The sequence below is a fragment of the Coregonus clupeaformis genome, unplaced genomic scaffold (genome assembly GCF_020615455.1).
Source record: "Coregonus clupeaformis isolate EN_2021a unplaced genomic scaffold, ASM2061545v1 scaf1395, whole genome shotgun sequence".
In the NCBI taxonomy this organism is placed as follows: domain Eukaryota; kingdom Metazoa; phylum Chordata; class Actinopteri; order Salmoniformes; family Salmonidae; genus Coregonus; species Coregonus clupeaformis.
Genome location: NW_025534849.1, coordinates 59,577 through 77,500, shown reverse-complemented (window position 1 = coordinate 77,500; position 17,924 = coordinate 59,577). Strand labels below are relative to the sequence as shown.

General features: G+C 44.6%; 1 protein-coding gene across 1 annotated transcript in view; it reads left to right on the top strand.

Annotated features, from left to right (window-relative positions):
• Positions 1 to 17,639, top strand: part of LOC123486977 (transmembrane protein 144-like) — a 31,294-nt gene extending 13,655 nt beyond the window's left edge. Inside the window, exons 9-12 of the mRNA XM_045218137.1 lie at positions 7,732 to 7,759; positions 8,801 to 8,898; positions 9,242 to 9,295; positions 17,592 to 17,639. Coding sequence (XP_045074072.1) covers positions 7,732 to 7,759; positions 8,801 to 8,898; positions 9,242 to 9,295; positions 17,592 to 17,639 — 228 coding nt within the window. The remainder of the gene's footprint in view (positions 1 to 7,731; positions 7,760 to 8,800; positions 8,899 to 9,241; positions 9,296 to 17,591) is intronic.
• The last annotated feature ends 285 nt before the right edge of the window (positions 17,640 to 17,924 follow it).

Genomic DNA, 17,924 nt, shown 5'->3' with positions numbered 1-17,924 from the left:
AGAAGTAGAGCTCATGCGACATGGATGAGTGAGGATTCCTATGGGTTGGGGAGCTAGATCGAGCCAGGGCCGGTCCTGGCTGTTCAACTGGGTGGGATTCTATGGGTTGGGAGCTAGATCGGAGCCAGGGCCGGTCCTGGCCGTTCCAACTGGGTGGGGATTCCTATGGGTTGGGAGCTAGATCGGAGCCAGGGCCGGTCCTGGCCGTTCCAACTGGGTGGGGATTCCTATGGGTTGGGAGCTAGATCGGAGCCAGGGCCGGTCCTGGCCGTTCCAACTGGGTGGGGATTCCGGGTTGGGAGCTAGATCGAGCCAGGGCCGGCCCTGGTGTTCCAACTGGGTGGGGATTCCTATGGGTTGGGAGCCAGATCGAGCCAGGGGCCGGCTCCCTGGCCGTCCAACTGGGTGGGGATTCCTGGGTTGGGAGCTAGATCGAGCCAGGGCGGGTCCGCGCTCCAACTGGGTGGGGATTCCTATGCGGTTGGGAGCTAGATCGGAGCCAGGGCCGGTCTGGCTGCTCAACTGGTGGGGATTCCAGGGGTTGGGAGCTGATCGAGCCAGGGCCGGTCCCGGGCCGCTCGAACTGGGTGGGGATTCCGGCGGTTGGGAGCTAGATGGAGCGAGGGGCCGGTCCTGGCCGCTCCAACTGGGTGGGGATTCCGCGGGCTGGGAGCTAGATCGGGAGCCAGGGCCGCTTCCTGGCCGCTCCAACTGGGGTGGGATTCCGGTGGGTTGGGAGCTGATCGAGCTAGGGCCGGTCCTGGCTGTTTTGCCTCTCTGGGCCAGACAACACAAAACTATAATAGTTCCAGTAAGCAAAATGACTTGTAAAAGACGCTCTAAAATATGTATTTTCAAGACGCTGAAGCTAGGTTCAATTTAGGTTCTGAAAGAAAGGTGAAAAGACGCATTTTCCGGACGCTTAAAATATGGATTTTCTTGGATGATGAAGAATGAGTCTTTTTTCTAGATGTCTTTTTCATAGACATCTAAGTGATTGGTTCAGATTTGGTCCGAACACGCTTGATCTCTATACATCTCCATGGTGCTACCATAATGGCATAAATACAATGTTGTGATTCTATGACCTCCCCAGCAGCCCTGGCTGATATTTTCTCTCTCTCTCTTCTGTAGATCTGGACTATGTGTTTGCCCAGTTCAGTGGGATATTTGACCAGTACTGTTACTTCTGATCTACTGCGCCGCCGCAACTGAAGAACAACACACAGAATCTACTCCTGGAGTTATACTACCTGGTAAACACCTCAGAGTACCCTGGAGCTATACTACCACACCTAGAGTCTACCTGGAGCTATACTCCTGGTACACCCTAGGTCTACCCTGGAGTATACACCACACCCAGAGTCTACCTGGAGCTATACTACCTGGTACACACAGAGTCTACTCCTGGAGTTATACTACCACACCCTAGAGTCTACTCCTGGAGTTATACTACCACACCTAGAGTCTACCTGGAGTTATACTACCTGCAAACACCTCAGAGCCTACCCCCGGGAGTTATACTACCACACTCTAGAGTCTACCCTGGAGTTATACTACCTGGTAAACACCTCAGAGTCTACCCCTGGAGTTATACTACCTGGTACACAATCCTAGAGTCTACCCTGGAGTTATACTACCACACCCAGAGTCTTCCTGGAGTTATACTACCACACCTAGAGTCTATGGAGTTATACTACCACACCTAGAGTCTACTCCGGGAGTTATACTACCACACAGAGTCTACCCTGGGAGTTATACTACCACACCTAGAGTCTACCCTGGAGTTATACTACCACACCTAGAGTCTACCTGGAGTTATACTACCACACCCTAGAGTCTACCCTGGGAGTTATACTACCACACCTAGAGACCCTGGAGTATAACCACACCCAGAGTCTACACTGGAGTTATACTACCACACCCAGAGTCTACCCCTGGAGTTATACTACCACACCCAGAGTCTACCCTGGAGTTATACTACCACACCCAGAGTCTACCCTGGAGTTATATCCTGGTACACACCTAGAGTCTACCCTGGAGTTATACTACCTGGTACACACCTAGAGTCTACCCTGGAGTTATACTACCACACCTAGAGTTACCCTGGAGTTATACTACCACACCTAGAGTCTACCCTGGAGTTATACTACCACACCTAGAGTCTACCCTGGAGTTATACGACCTGGGATACACACCTAGAGTCTACCCTGGAGTTATATACCACACCTAGAGTCTACCTGGAGTTATACTACCACACCTAGAGTCTACCCTGGAGCTATACTACCACACCTAGAGTCTACTCCTGGGAGTTATACTACCACACCCAGAGTCTACCCTGGAGTTATACTACCACACCCTAGAGTCTACTCCTGGAGCTATACTAACACCTAGAGTCTACCCTGGAGTTATACTACCACACCTAGAGTCTACTCCTGGACCTATACTACCACACCCAGAGTCTACCCTAGAGTTATACTACCACACCTAGAGTCTACCTGGAGTTATACTACCACACCTAGAGTCACCTAGAGTATACTACCTGGTAAACACCTAGAGTCTACCCTGGAGTTATACTACCACACCGAGTCTACTTGAGTATACTACCACACCAAGTCTATGGATTATACTACCACACCAGTCTACTCCTGGAGTTATACTCCACACAAGGCCTGGAGTATATACCACACCAGAGTTACCAGAGTTATACTACCACACCTAGAGTCACCCAGAGTACTACCACAACCTAGAGTCTACTCCTGGAGTTATACTACCACACCTAGAGTCTACCTAGAGTTATACTACCACACCCAGAGTCTATCCTGGAGTTATACTACCACACCTGGAGTCTACCCTGGAGTATACTACCACACTAGAGTCTACCCCTGGAGTTATACTACCACACCTAGAGTTACCCTGGAGTTATACTACCTGTAAACACTTAGAGTCTACCTGGAGTTATACTACCACACCTAGAGTTCCTGAGTTAACTACCACACCTAGAGTCTACCTGGAGTTATACTACCACACCCAGAGTTACCCTGGAGTTATACTACCACACCTAGAGTCTACCCTGGAGTTATACTACCACACCCAGGTCTACCCTGGAGTTATACGACCACACCCAGAGTCTACCCCTGGAGTTATACTACCACACTAGAGTCTACTCCTGGAGCTATACTACTGGTAAACACCTAGACTCCGGAGTTATACTACCACACCTAGAGTCTACCCTGGAGTATACTACCACACCTAGAGTCTACTCCTGGAGTTATACTACCACACCTAGAGTTACCCTGGAGTTATACTACCACACCTAGAGTCTACCCTGGAGTTATACTACCACACCCAGAGTCTACCCTGGAGTTATACTACCACACCTAGAGTCTACCCTGGAGTTATACTACCACACCGTAGAGTCCACCTGGAATACACCGGTAAACACCCAGAGTCTACCCCTGGAGTTATACTACCACACCTAGAGTCTACCCTGAGTTATACCACCACACCCCAGAGTCTACCCTGGAGTTATACTACCACACCCAGAGTCATGGAGTTATACTACCCCCCAGAGTTACTGAGTTATATACCACACCCAGAGTCTACCTGGAGTTATACACCTGTCCTGGAGTTATACTACCACACCCAGAGTCTACCCTGGAGTTATACTACCACACTAGAGTCTACCCCTGGAGTTATACTACCACACCTAGAGTCTACCCTAGAGTTATACTACCACACCCAGAGTTACCCTGGAGTTATACTACCACACCCTAGAGTCTACTGGAGTTATACTACCACACTCCAGAGTTACCTGGAGTTATACTACCACACCCTAGAGTCTACTCTGGAGTTATACTACCTGGTAAACACCTAGAGTCTACCTGGAGTTATACTACCACACCCTAGAGTCTACTCCTGGAGTTATACTACTGCCACCTAGAGTCTACCCTGGAGTTATATCTACCACACCTAGAGTCTACCCGGGAGTTATACTACCACACCCAGAGTCACCCTGGAGTTATACTACCACACCTAGAGTCACCCTGGTGTTATACTACCACACCCAGAGTCTACCCTGGAGTTATACTACCACACCCAGAGTCTACCCTGGAGTTATACTACCACACCCCAGAGTCACCCTAGAGTTATACTACCACACCTAGAGTCACTCCTGGAGTTATACTACCACTAGAGTCTACCCGGAGTTATACTACCACACTAGAGTCTACCTGGAGTATACTACACACCTAGAGTCTACTGGAGTTATACTACCACACCTGAGTCACTGGATATACTCACACCCAGAGTCTACCCTGGAGGTATACTACCACACCTAGAGTCTACCCTGGAGTTATACTACCACACCTAGAGTCTACCCTGGAGTTATACTACCACACCTAGAGTCTACCCTGAGTTATACTACCACACCGAGAGTCTACCCTGGAGTTATACTACCACACCTAGAGTCACCCCTGGAGTTATACTACCCACCTAGAGTCTACTCCTGGAGTTATACTACCACACCTAGAGCCCACCCTGGAGTTATACTACCACACCCAGAGTCTACCCTGGAGTTATATACCACACCTAGAGTTACCCTGGAGTTATACTACCACACCTAGAGTCTACTCCTGAGTTATCTACCACACCTAGAGTTACCTGAGTTATACTACCACACCTAGAGTTACCCTGGAGTTATACTACCACCTAGATCACACCTAGAGTCTACCCTGGAGCTATACTACCACACCCAGAGTCTACCCTGGAGTTATACACCACACCCTAGAGTCTACTGGAGTTATACTAGAAACACCCAGAGTCTACCCTGGAGTTATACTACCACACAGAGTCTACCTGGAGTTATACTACCACACCAGAGTCCACCCTGGATTATACCACACCTAGAGTCTACCCTGGAGTTATACTACCACACCTAGAGTCTACTCCTGGAGTTATACTACCACACCCAGAGTCTACCCTGGAGTTATACTACCACACCTAGAGTTACCCTGGAGTTATACTACCACACCAGAGTCTACTCCTGGAGTTATACTACCACACTAGAGTTACCTGAGTTATACTACCTGGAAACACCAGAGTCTACCTGGAGTTATACTACCACACCCAGAGTTACCCTGGAGTTATACTACCACACCTAGAGTCTACCTGGAGTTATACTACCACACCTAGAGTCTACCTGGAGTTATACACCACACCTAGAGTCTACCCTGGAGTTATACTACCACAAGTTACACACCCAGAGTTATCTGGAGTTATACTACCTAAACACCTTAGAGTCTACCCTGGAGTTATACTACCACACCCAGAGTCTACCCTGGAGTTATACTACCACACCTAGAGTCTACCCTGAGTTATACTACCAACACACCTCAGAGTCTACTGGAGTTATACTACCCAAAACACCCTAGAGTCTACCTGGAGTTATACTACCACACCTAGAGTCTACCCTGGTTATACTACCTGGTAAACACCTCAGAGTCTACCCTGGAGTTATACTACCACACCCAGAGTCTACCCTGGAGCTATACTACCACACCTAGAGTCACCTGGAGTTATACTACCACACCTAGAGTCTACTGGAGTTATACACACACCCTAGAGTCTACTCCTGGAGTTATACTACCACACCCAGAGTCTACCCTGGAGTTATATACCACTTAGAGTCTACCTGAGTTATACTACCACACCCAGAGATTACCTGGAGTTATACTACCACAAGAGTCTACCCTGGAGTTATACTACCACACCTAGAGTTACCTGAGTTATACTACCACACCCTAGAGTCTACCTGGAGTTATACTACCACACCTAGAGTACTCCTGGAGTTATACTACCACACCCAGAGTCTACTGGAGTTATACTACCACACCAGTTCCCCGGTTCTCACCACCCTGAGTTATCTACCACCCTAGAGTCTACCTGGAGTTATACTACCACACCTAGAGTCTACCCTGGTGTTATACTACCACACCTAGAGTCTACTCCTGGAGTTATACTACCTGGTACACACCTAGAGTCTACCCTGGAGTTATACTACCACACCTAGATCTACTCTGGTGTTATACTACCACACTAGAGTCTCGGAGTTATACTACCTGGTAAACACCTAGAGTCTACCTGGAGTTATACTACCACACCTAGAGATTACCCTGGTGTTATACTACCACACCCAGAGTTACTCCTGGAGTTATACTACCACACTGAGTCTACCCTGGTGTTATACTACCACACCTAGAGTTCTGGAGTTATACTACCACACCCAGAGTCCACCCTGGAGTCCCTGGTAAACACCCCAGAGTCTACCCTGGAGTTATACCCACACCTAGAGTCTACCCTGGAGTTATACTACCACACCTAGAGTCTACTCCTGGAGTTATACTACCACACCCAGAGTCTACCTGGAGTTATACTACCACACCCAGAGTCGACCTGGAGTTATATACCACACCTAGAGTCTACCCTGGAGCTATACTACCACACCCAGAGTCACCCTGGAGTTATACTACCACACCTAGAGTCTACCTGGAGTTATACTACCACACCCTAGAGTCACCCTGAGTATACTACCTGGTAAACACCTAGAGTCTACTGAGTTATACTACCACACCAGAGTTACCCTGGTGTTATACTACCACACCCAGAGTCTACCCTGGAGTTATGACTACCACACCCTAGAGTCTACCCTGGAGTTATACCACCTGGCAAACACTCAGAGTTACCCTGGAGTTATACTACCACACAGAGTCTACCCTGGAGTTAACTACCACACCAGAGTCTACCCTGGAGTTATACTACCACACTGAGAGTTACTCCTGGAGTTATACTACCACACCCCAGAGTCACCTGGAGTTATACTACCACAAGGTCCTGGAGTTATACTACCACACCTAGAGTCTCACTCCTGGAGTTATACTACCACACTCTAGAGTCTACCTGAGTATACTACCACACCCTAGAGTCTACTCCAGTAACACCACACCCAGAGTCCACCCTGGAGTTATACTACCACACCAGAGTCTACCCTGGGAGTTATACTACCACACCTAGAGTCTACCTGGAGTTATACTACCTGGTAAACACCTAGAGTCTACCCTGGAGTTATACTACCACACCTAGAGTCTACCCTGGAGCTATACTACCACACCTAGAGTTACCTGGAGTTATACTACCACACCTAGAGATCTACCCTGGAGCTATACTACCTGGTAAAACACCTAGAGTCTACCTGGAGTTATACTACCACACCTAGAGTCTACCTGGAGTTATACTACCACACCTAGAGTCTACCCTGGAGTTATACTACCACACTAGAGTCTACCCTGAGTTATACTACCACACCCAGAGTCTACCTGGAGTTATACTACCACACCTAGAGTCTAGCCTGGAGTTATATACCACACCTAAGTCTCTGGTATACTACACACCTAGAGTTATGGAGTTATATACCACACCTAGAGTTACCTGGAGTTATATACCACACCTAGAGTCTACTCCTGAGTTATACTACCACACTAGAGTCTACCCTGGAGGTATACTACCACACCTAGAGTCTACCCTGGAGTTATACTACCACACTAGAGTCTACTCCTGGGAGTTATACTACCACACCCAGAGTCTACTCCTGGAGTTATACTACCACACCTAGAGTCTACCCTGGAGTTATACTACCACACCTAGAGTCTACCCTGGAGTTATACTACCACACCTAGAGTCTACCCTGGAGTTATACTACCTGGTACACACCTAGAGTCACCCTGGAGTTATACTACAACACCCAGAGTCTACCCTGGAGTTATACTTCCTGGTAAACACCCAGAGTTACTCCTGAGTTATATACCTGGTACACACCCAGAGTCTACCCTGGAGTTATACTACCACCCAGAGTCTACCCTGGAGTTATACTACCACACCTAGAGTCTACCTGGAGTTATACTACCTGGTACACACCCCAGAGTCTACCCTGGAGTTATACTACCACACCTAGAGTCTACCTGGAGTTATACTACCTGGTACACACCCAGAGTTACCCTGGAGTTATACTACCACACCTAGAGTTACCTGGAGTTATATCCACACTCTAGAGTCCACCCTGGAGTTATACTACCTGGTAAACACCTAGAGTCTACTCCTGGAGTTATACACCACACAGAGTCTACTGGAGTTATATACCACACCTAGAGTCTACTGAGTATACTACCACACCTAGAGTCCTGAGTTATACTACCACACCTAGAGTCCACCCTGAGAGTTATACACCACACCCCAGAGTCTACCTGAGTTATACTACTACACCCAGATTCTGGAGTTTACTACCACACCAGAGTCTACTGGAGTTATACACCACCCAGAGTCACCCTGGAGTTATACTACCTGGTACACCCTAGAGTTACCCTGGAGGTATACTACCACACCCAGAGTCTACCCCTGGAGTTATACTACCTGGTACACACAGAGTCTACCCTGAGTTATACTACCACACCAGAGTCTACTCCTGGAGTTATCTACCTGGTACACACCTAGTAGTCTACTCCTGGAGTTATACTACCACACCTAGAGTCTACTCCTGGAGTTATACTACCACCACCTAGAGTCTACCCTGGAGCTATACTACCACACCTAGAGTCTACCCTGGAGTTATACTACCACACCTAGAGTCTACCCTGGAGTTATACTACCTGGTACAGACACACACATCCACTCCCAGACTTGATCTATACTGCCTGGTTAGGTTGTAGGGTTATTTACACTGTGTCTGTCTGTCTGTCTGTTCTTCCAGGCTTCGTCTCTGGGGTGATGTGGGGTGTTGCTACCTGCTGCTGGTTTCTGGCCAACACCTACCTGAGTGCTGTGGTCAGTTTCCCCATAATAACCACTGTGAGTATTAATACTATATCAGTACTATATTGATTCTACAGCAGTACTATATTAATACTACATCAGTACTATATTAATACTGCATCAGTACTATATTGATACTACAGCAGTACTATATTGATTCTACAGCAGTAATATATTAATAATACATCAGTACTATATTAATACTGCAGCAGTACTATATTGATACTACAGCAGTACTACGGTAGTACTATAATAATACTACAGCACTATATTAATACAGCAGTACTATATTGATACTACAGCAGTACTACGGTAGTACTATAATAATACTACAGTACTATATTAATACAGCAGTACTATATTAACTGTGTGTGTGTAGGGTCCTGGTCTGATTGCAGCACTTTGGGAGTCGTGGGTTTTTAAGGAGGCTAAGGTAGGTGACCATTCTATTAAAACATATTTTTTGCCATGGAAAGTGTTACTATATATATATATATATATATATATATATATATATATATATATATATATATATATATATATATATATATATATATATATATTATATTACCAAAGCAACCTATAGAAACATATTAACTTTTTTTCACGCTGGTGAGTTTCAAATATCTCTAACGGCCGCCCAGCATGAGATTTTGTATGAGTGTGATGTCAGAATGCACCCGCTGTTCCAAAATGTGATTGTTACTCAACAGGAGGGTTAAACTGCGCTGCTCCTAATCCAAGATATTTACAGGGAGGGCTAACCCGCGCTGCCCTCAACCAAGACATTTGGTACAGGAGGGTTAGGCTGCGCATGTCTCGAACCAAGACATTTACAGGAGGGTTAGCCCGGCTGTCAACCAAGACATTTACGGGAGGGTTAACCCGCTGCCCCGAACCAAGACATTTACAGAGGGAAACCCGCTGCCCCCGAACCAAGACATTTACAGGAGGGAACCGCCTGCCCTCGAACCAAGACATTTACAGGAGGGTTAAACCCGCCGCTCCCTCGAACCAAGACATTTAGCAGGGAGGGTTAACCCAAGCCCTGCCCCTCGAACCAAGACATTTACAGGAGGGTTAACCCGCGCTGCCCTCGAACCAAGACATTTACAGGAGGGTTAACCCGCGCTGCCCTCGAACCAAGACATTTACAGGAGGGTTAACCCGCGCTGCCCTCGAACCAAGACATTTACAGGAGGGTTAACCCAAGCCGCTGTAACAAGACATTTACAGGAGGGTTAGCCCGCGCTGCCCTCGAACCAAGACATTTACAGGAGGGTTAAATCCGGCTTGCCTCGAACCAAGACGCTTTACGGGAGGGTTAACCTGCCACTGCCCTCGAACCAAGACATTTACAGGAGGGAAACCCCCGCGCCTCGAACCAAGCACATTGTAAGGAGGGTTAACCCACGCTGCCCTCGAACCAAGACATTTACAGGAGGGTTAACCCGCGCTGCCCTCGAACCAAGACACGCTGCCTGCTAATTATCTATAGGCTATATTTCAACTTGTTTTCTAACAACTGTTTGAATTGAGTTGTGTTCCGCCTCCTCATTCATTCACATAGAAGGAGCCCATTTCACTGTTGCGGACAATTTATGTTTGAGGCTTTGCTGAACCAGACAAACTTCTCAGTTGGATGATAGCCCCTCCCCAGTGTTTCGTTTGGAAAGGGGAAGAGGGGAACATTAGGAGCAAGAGGGTATGTGTGTATCGTCCGTTATAAAGACGCAGAGGGTTGGGGTTAGGGTTAGGGTTAGGGTTAGAGGGTATGTGTGTATCGTCCGTTATAAAGACCCAGAGGGTTGGGGTTAGGGTTAGGGTTAGGGTTAGAGGGTATGTGTGTATCGTCTGTTATAAAGACCCAGAGGGTTGGGGTTAGGGTTAGGGTTAGAGGGTATGTGTGTATCGTCCGTTATAAAGACCCAGAGGGTTGGGGTTAGGGGGGTTAGGGTTAGAGGGTATGTGTGTATCGTCCGTTATAAAGACCCAGAGGGTTGGGGTTAGGGTTAGGGTTAGAGGGTATGTGTGTATCGTCCGTTATAAAGACGCAGAGGTTAGGGTGGAGTTAGGTTAGAGGGTATGTGTGTATCGTCCGTTATAAAGACCCAGAGGGTTGGGGTTAGGGTTAGGGTTAGAGGGTATGTGTGTATCGTCTGTTATAAAGACCCAGAGGGTTAGGGTTAGGGTTAGGGTTAGAGGGTATGTGTGTATCGTCTGTTATAAAGACCCAGAGGGTTAGGGTTAGGTTAGGGTTAGGGTTAGAGGGTATGTGTGTATCGGGTTGTAGCAAAGATGCAGAGGGTTGGGGTTAGGTTAGAGGTGTGTGTATCGTCCGTTATAAAGACCCAGAGGGTTAGGGTTAGGTAGTTAGGGTTAGAGGGCATGTGTGTACCGTCCGTTATAAAGACCCAGAGGGCTGGGGTTGGGTTAGGTTAGAGCGTATGTGTATCTGTCCGTTATAAAGACCCAGAGGGTTAGGGTTAGAGTTAGAGGGTAGTGTGTGTATCGTCTGTTATAAAGACCCAGAGGGTTAGGGTTAGGGTTAGAGGGTATGTGTGTATCGTCTGTTATAAAGACCCAGAGGGTTGGGGTTAGGGTTAGGGTTAGAGGGTATGTGTGTATCGTCTGTTATAAAGACCCAGAGGGTTGGGGTTAGGGTTAGAGGGTATGTGTGTATCGTCCGTTATAAAGACCCAGAGGGTTAGGGTTAGGGTTAGAGGGTATGTGTGTATCGTCCGTTATAAAGATGCAGAGGGTTAGGGTTAGGGTTAGAGGGTATGTGTGTATCGTCCGTTATAAAGACCCAGAGGGTTGGGGTTAGGAGTTAGGGTTAGGGTTGGAGGGTATGTGTTATCGTCTGTTATAAAGACCCAGAGGAAGTTGGGGTTAGGGGTTAGGTTAGAGGGTATGTGTATACGTCCACTAGGAAAGACGAAGAGGTTAGGGTTAGGGTTTAGAGGGTATGTGTGTATCGTCCGTTATAAAGATGCAGAGGGTTGGGGTTAGGGTTAGGGTTAGGGTTAGAGGGTATGTGTGTATCGTCCGTTATAAAGATGCAGAGGGTTGGGGTTAGGTTAGGAGTTAGAGGGTATGTGTATCGTCTGTTATAAAGACCCAGAGGGTTGGGGTTAGGGTTAGGGTTAGAGGGTTGTGTGTATGTCTGTTATAAAGACTCAGAGGGTTAGGGGTTAGAGGTGTATGTGTATCGGTCCGTTATAAAGACGCAGAGGGTTAGGGTTAGGGGTTAGAGGGTGTGTGTATCGTCTGTTATAAGAGACGCAGAGGGTTAGGGGTTAGAGTTAGAGGGTATGTGTGTACGTCCGCTATAAAGATGCAGAGGGTTGGGGTAGTTAGGGGAGGGTATGTGTATGTCTTATAAAGACGAGAGGTTAGGGGTTAGAGTTGGGTATGTGTATTATCCATAGGAAGATGCAGAGGGTTGGGGTTAGGGTTAGGGTTAGAGGGTATGTGTGTATCGTCCGTTATAAAGATGCAGAGGTTGGGGTTAGGGAGTTAGGGGTTAGAGGGTATGTGTGTTCAGTCTGCTAAGAAAGACCCAGAGGGTTGGGGTTAGGGTTAGAGTTAGGTAGAGGTGTGTATCGTCCGTTATAAAGATGCAGAGGGTTGGGGTTAGGGTTAGAGGGTATGTGTGTATTCGGCTCGTTATAAAGATGCAGAGGGTTGGGGTTAGGGTTAGGGTTAGAGGGTATGTGTGTATCGTCCGTTATAAAGACCCAGAGGGTTGGGGTTAGGGTTAGGGTTAGAGGGTATGTGTGTATCGTCCGTTATAAAGACCCAGAGGGTTGGGGTTAGGGTTAGGGTTAGAGGGTATGTGTGTATCGTCCGTTATAAAGACCCAGAGGGTTGGGGTTAGGGTTAGGGTTAGAGGGTATGTGTGTATCGTCCGTTATAAAGATGCAGAGGGTTGGAAAACCAGCTCCCTCTAACCCTAACCCATTCCTTGTGATTTCCAGCTTTTTGTGTTTCAAGAGCTGTCGAGCACAAACTCTTTCCCCCACCGACACGTTTTCTGTCCGACGCTGCTTTGCCTTTTGTTGTTTTCCTTATAGATAATAACTTTGGGACGTTAATGCGCCCAATCAAAGTTTCTACTGTAGCGTAGCGTATGTGCATGGAGCATCATGTATTTACTGTTTTATTCACGTTTTTTACATTTACGTTTACATTTTAGTCTCATTTAGAGACGCTCTTATCCAGAGCTACTTACAGGAGCAATTAGGGTTAAGTGCCTTGCTCAAGGGCACAGACAGATTTTTCACCTAGTCGCTCGGGATTAGAACCAGCGATCCGGTTACAGGCACAACGCTCTTAACCACTAAGCTACCTGCCGCCCCTAGTACTGGTGACAAATCATGCAATTCCTGAATTATACAATGCATTCTGGGTGTCAAAAACGCCTGTCGGACCAAAGATGTTATAACAGAAATTGAGTTGAGGGATGGTTCACTCTTCTTTGAAGTGAATGATGGTAGACGACACACCCCCGTCAACATGCAAACTGCAAACAGACCAAACTCATCTTGTCTCTCTTAATATCTTTGGTTGACCCCAAAAACAAAACATGGCGCTTGCACAAAACTACCCAATTATTTCAATCAATGGTAGAGCCCACCGTGATGTGATGAATTGTAAATAGTAATTTCTATTAACTAATTCATATTATGGTTTCTGTCAGCCGAGAGTTAACTAAATATGACCTAACTAAATATGACCGCTTGTGTTAGGTTAATCTTTCCTCAGTTTGCGCTAGGACTAATGTAGCCTACATTTTCCCGGTTCGGATGATTGAGTTATGCTGTCGCCACTTCTGTGAATGTCTGAACATTGCATCCAAAAATAAACTGGTCACATTCAGGACATAACGTTGTAAGGACTGTTTGTGCAAAATGTTTCTGTGGAAAAAACTGTTGCCAGCTCAAACGCTGACTGTTCAGTCAATAGAAACTGGACGTTCTAAATAAGCGTTCTAATCACACCGGTTTGAGCTTACTCTGCAGGGACCACTATAGAACGATCACACCCGTTTGTTGGTACGCATCAAAGGGTTAAAGCAAACATATAGAAACATTTTAAAGAGACCTATAGAAACATGTTAGAGAGACCTATAGAAACATGTTAGAGAGACCTATAGAAACATGTTAGAGAGACCTATAGAAACATGTTAGAGAGAGACCTATAGAAACATGTTAGAGAGACCTATAGAACATGTTAGAGACCTATAGAAACATGTTAGAGAGACCTATGGAAACATGTTAGAGAGACCTATAGAAACATGTTAGAGAGACCTATGGAAACATGTTAGAGAGACCTATAGAAACATGTTAGAGAGACCCCATGGAAACATGTTAGAGAGACCTATAGAAACATGTTAGAGAGACCTATAGAAACATGTTAGAGAGACTCTATAGAAACATGTTAGAGAGAACCTATAGAAACATGTTAGAGAGACCTATGGAAACATGTTAGAGAGACCTATAGAAACATGTTGAGAGACCTATAGAAACATGTTAGAGAGACCTATAGAAACATGTTAGAGAGACCTATAGAAACATGTTAGAGAGACCTATAGAAACATGTTAGAGAGACCTATAGAAACATGTTAGAGAGACCTATGAAACATGTTAGAGAGACCTATAGAAACATGTTAGAGAGACTTATAGAAACATGTTAGAGAGACCTATAGAAACATGTTAGAGAGACCTATAGAAACATGTTAGAGAGACCTATAGAAACATGTTGAGAGACCTATAGAAACATGTTAGAGAGACTCTATAGAAACATGTTAGAGAGACCTATAGAAACATGTTAGAGAGACCTAATAGGAAACATGTTAGAGAGACCTGAAACATGTTAGAGAGACTCATAGAAACATGTTAGAGAGACCTATAGAAACATGTTAGAGAGACCTATGGAAACATGTTAGAGACCTATAGAAACATGTTAGAGACCTATAGAAACATGTTAGAGACCTATAGAAACATGTTAGAGAGACCTATAGAAACATGTTAGAGAGACCTATAGAAACATGTTAGAGATACCTATAGAAACATGTTAGAGACCTATAGAAACATGTTAGAGACCTATAGAAACATGTTAGAGAGACCTATAGAAACATGTTAGAGAGACCTATAGAAAATTTTTAGAGACCTATAGAAACATGTTAGAGAGACCTATAGAAACATGTTAGAGATACCTATAGAAACATGTTAGAGACCTATAGAAACATGTTAGAGACCTATAGAAACATGTTAGAGAGACCTATAGAAACATGTTAGAGAGACCTATAGAAATTTTTTAGAGACCTATAGAAACATGTTAGAGATACCTATAGAAACATGTTAGAGACCTATAGAAACATGTTAGAGACCTATAGAGACATGTTAGAGACCTATAGAAACATGTTAGAGATACCTATAGAAACATGTTAGAGATACCTATAGAAACATGTTAGAGACCTATAGAAACATGTTAGAGAGACCTATAGAAACATGTTAGAGAGACCTATAGAAAACATGTTAGAGACCTATAGAAACATGTTAGAGACCTATATAAACATGTTAGAGAGACCTATAGAAACATGTTAGAGAGACCTATAGAAACATGTTAGAGAGACCTATGGAAACATGTTAGAGAGACTATAGAAACATTTAGAGAGACCCTAGCAAACATGTTAAAGAGACCTATAGAAACATGTTAGAGAGACCTATAGAAACATGTTAGAGAGACCTATAGAAACATGTTAGGAGAGACCTATAGAAACATGTTAGAGAGACCTATAGAAACATGTTAAGAGACCTATAGAAACATGTTAGAGACCTGGAACATGTTAGAGAGACTATAGAAACATGTTAGAGAGACCCTATGGAAACATGTTAGAGAGACCTATAGAAACATGTTAGAGAGACCCTATAGAAACATGGTTAGAGAGACCTAAGAAACATGTTAGAGGACCCATAGAAACATATTAGAGAGACCTATGGAAACATGTTAGAGAGACCTATAGAAACATGTTAGAGAGACCTATGGAAACATGTTAGAGAACCATAGAAACATGTTAGAGAGACCTATAGAAACATGTTAGAGAGACCTACAGAAACATGTTAGAGAGACCTATAGAAACATGTTAGAGAGACCTATGGAAACATGTTAGAGACCACCTATAGAAACATGTTAGAGACCTATAGAAACATGTTAGAGACCTATAGAAACATGTTAGAGAGACCTATATAAACATGTTAGAGAGACCTATAGAAACATGTTAGAGAGACCTATAGAAACATGTTAGAGAGACCGTATAGAAACATGTTAGAGAGACCTATAGAAACAATGTTAGAGACCCAGAAAACATGTTAGAGAGACCTATATAAACATGTGTTAGAGAGACCTATAGAAACATGTTAGAGACCCACAGAAACATGTTAGAGAGACCTATAGAAACATGTTAGAGAGACCTATAGAAACATGTTAGAGAGACCTATAGAAACATGAGTTAGAGAGACCCATAGAAACATGTTAGGAGAGACCTATAGAAACATGTTAGAGAGACCTACTCGAAAACATGTTAGAGAGACCTATGGAAACATGTTAGAGACCTATAGAAACATGTTAGAGAGACCTATAGAAACATGTTAGAGAGACCTATGAAACATGTTAGAGAGACCTATAGAAACATGTTAGAGAGACCTATAGAAACATGTTAGAGAGACCTATAGAAACATGTTAGAGAGAACCTATGAGAAACATGTTAGAGAGACCTATAGAAACATGTTAGAGACCTATAGAAACATGTTAGGAGACCTAGAAACATGTTCAGAGAGACCCATAGAAACATGTTAGAGAGACCTATAGAAACATGTTAGAGATACCTATAGAAACATGTTAGAGACCTATAGAAACATGTTAGAGACCTATAGAAACATGTTAGAGAGACCTATAGAAACATGTTAGAGAGACCTATAGAAAATTTTTTGAGACCTATAGAAACATGTTAGAGAGACCTATAGAAACATGTTAGAGATACCTATAGAAACATGTTAGAGACCTATAGAAACATGTTAGAGACCTATAGAAACATGTTAGAGAGACCTATAGAAACACTGTTAGAGAGACCTATAGAAACATGTTAGAGAGGACCTGTAGAAATTTTTTAGAGACCTATGAAACACTGTTAGAGACCTATGAAACATGTTAGAGACCTATAGAAACATGTTGAGACCTATAGAGACATGTGTAGAGACCCATAGAAACATGTTAGAGAGACCTATAGAAACATGTTAGAGACCTATAGAAACATGCCAGAGACCTATATAAACATGTTAGAGAGACCTATAGAAACATGTTAGAGAGACCTATAGAAACATGTTAGAGAGACCTAGAAACATGTTAGAGAGACCTATAGAAACATGTTAGAGTAGACCTATAGAAACATGTTAGAGAGACCTATAGAAACATGTTAGAGACTAATGGCCCATATCCACCCACGGCTAAGGGCTCAGTCTAAGAACAGCCCTTAGCCATTATACCCACCCCTCGGCCTTATTGCTTAAATAACCCCTCCTCTCTCCTCCTCAGGGTTGGTGTAACTTCACTCATCCTGGGTATGGCGTTCTCTTAGTTCTAGCTGCTGAGCCCCTGCTGACAGCCTTCTCAAAGGTGTAACACACAAACACACCTTCTCTAAGGTGTTATGACTTTCCTCCCAGACACACACTCAGGGAACCATGGTGAAGATGAGGAAGGTGATGGGATGATGAAGATGTTTACTGTACTCCAATAGGGAACCGTCTTAACTAACTGATGCACTTTTCAACCAGTTTCTATGGAAATAATTTCTGAACAGTCTCTAATGGATTTCAGTCTGTAATATTTGAATCTTTGATAAAAATCATTTGAGATGAATTCTTGGAAATAGACAAAGGGATCATTTTTATAAAGTTTGTTTTTCCACTGTGGAGTTATCTAATGTGATGATATGTGATGATACAGCCAGTGGATGAAGAGGGGTGGGGTTAACTGTAGAGTTATCTAATGTGATG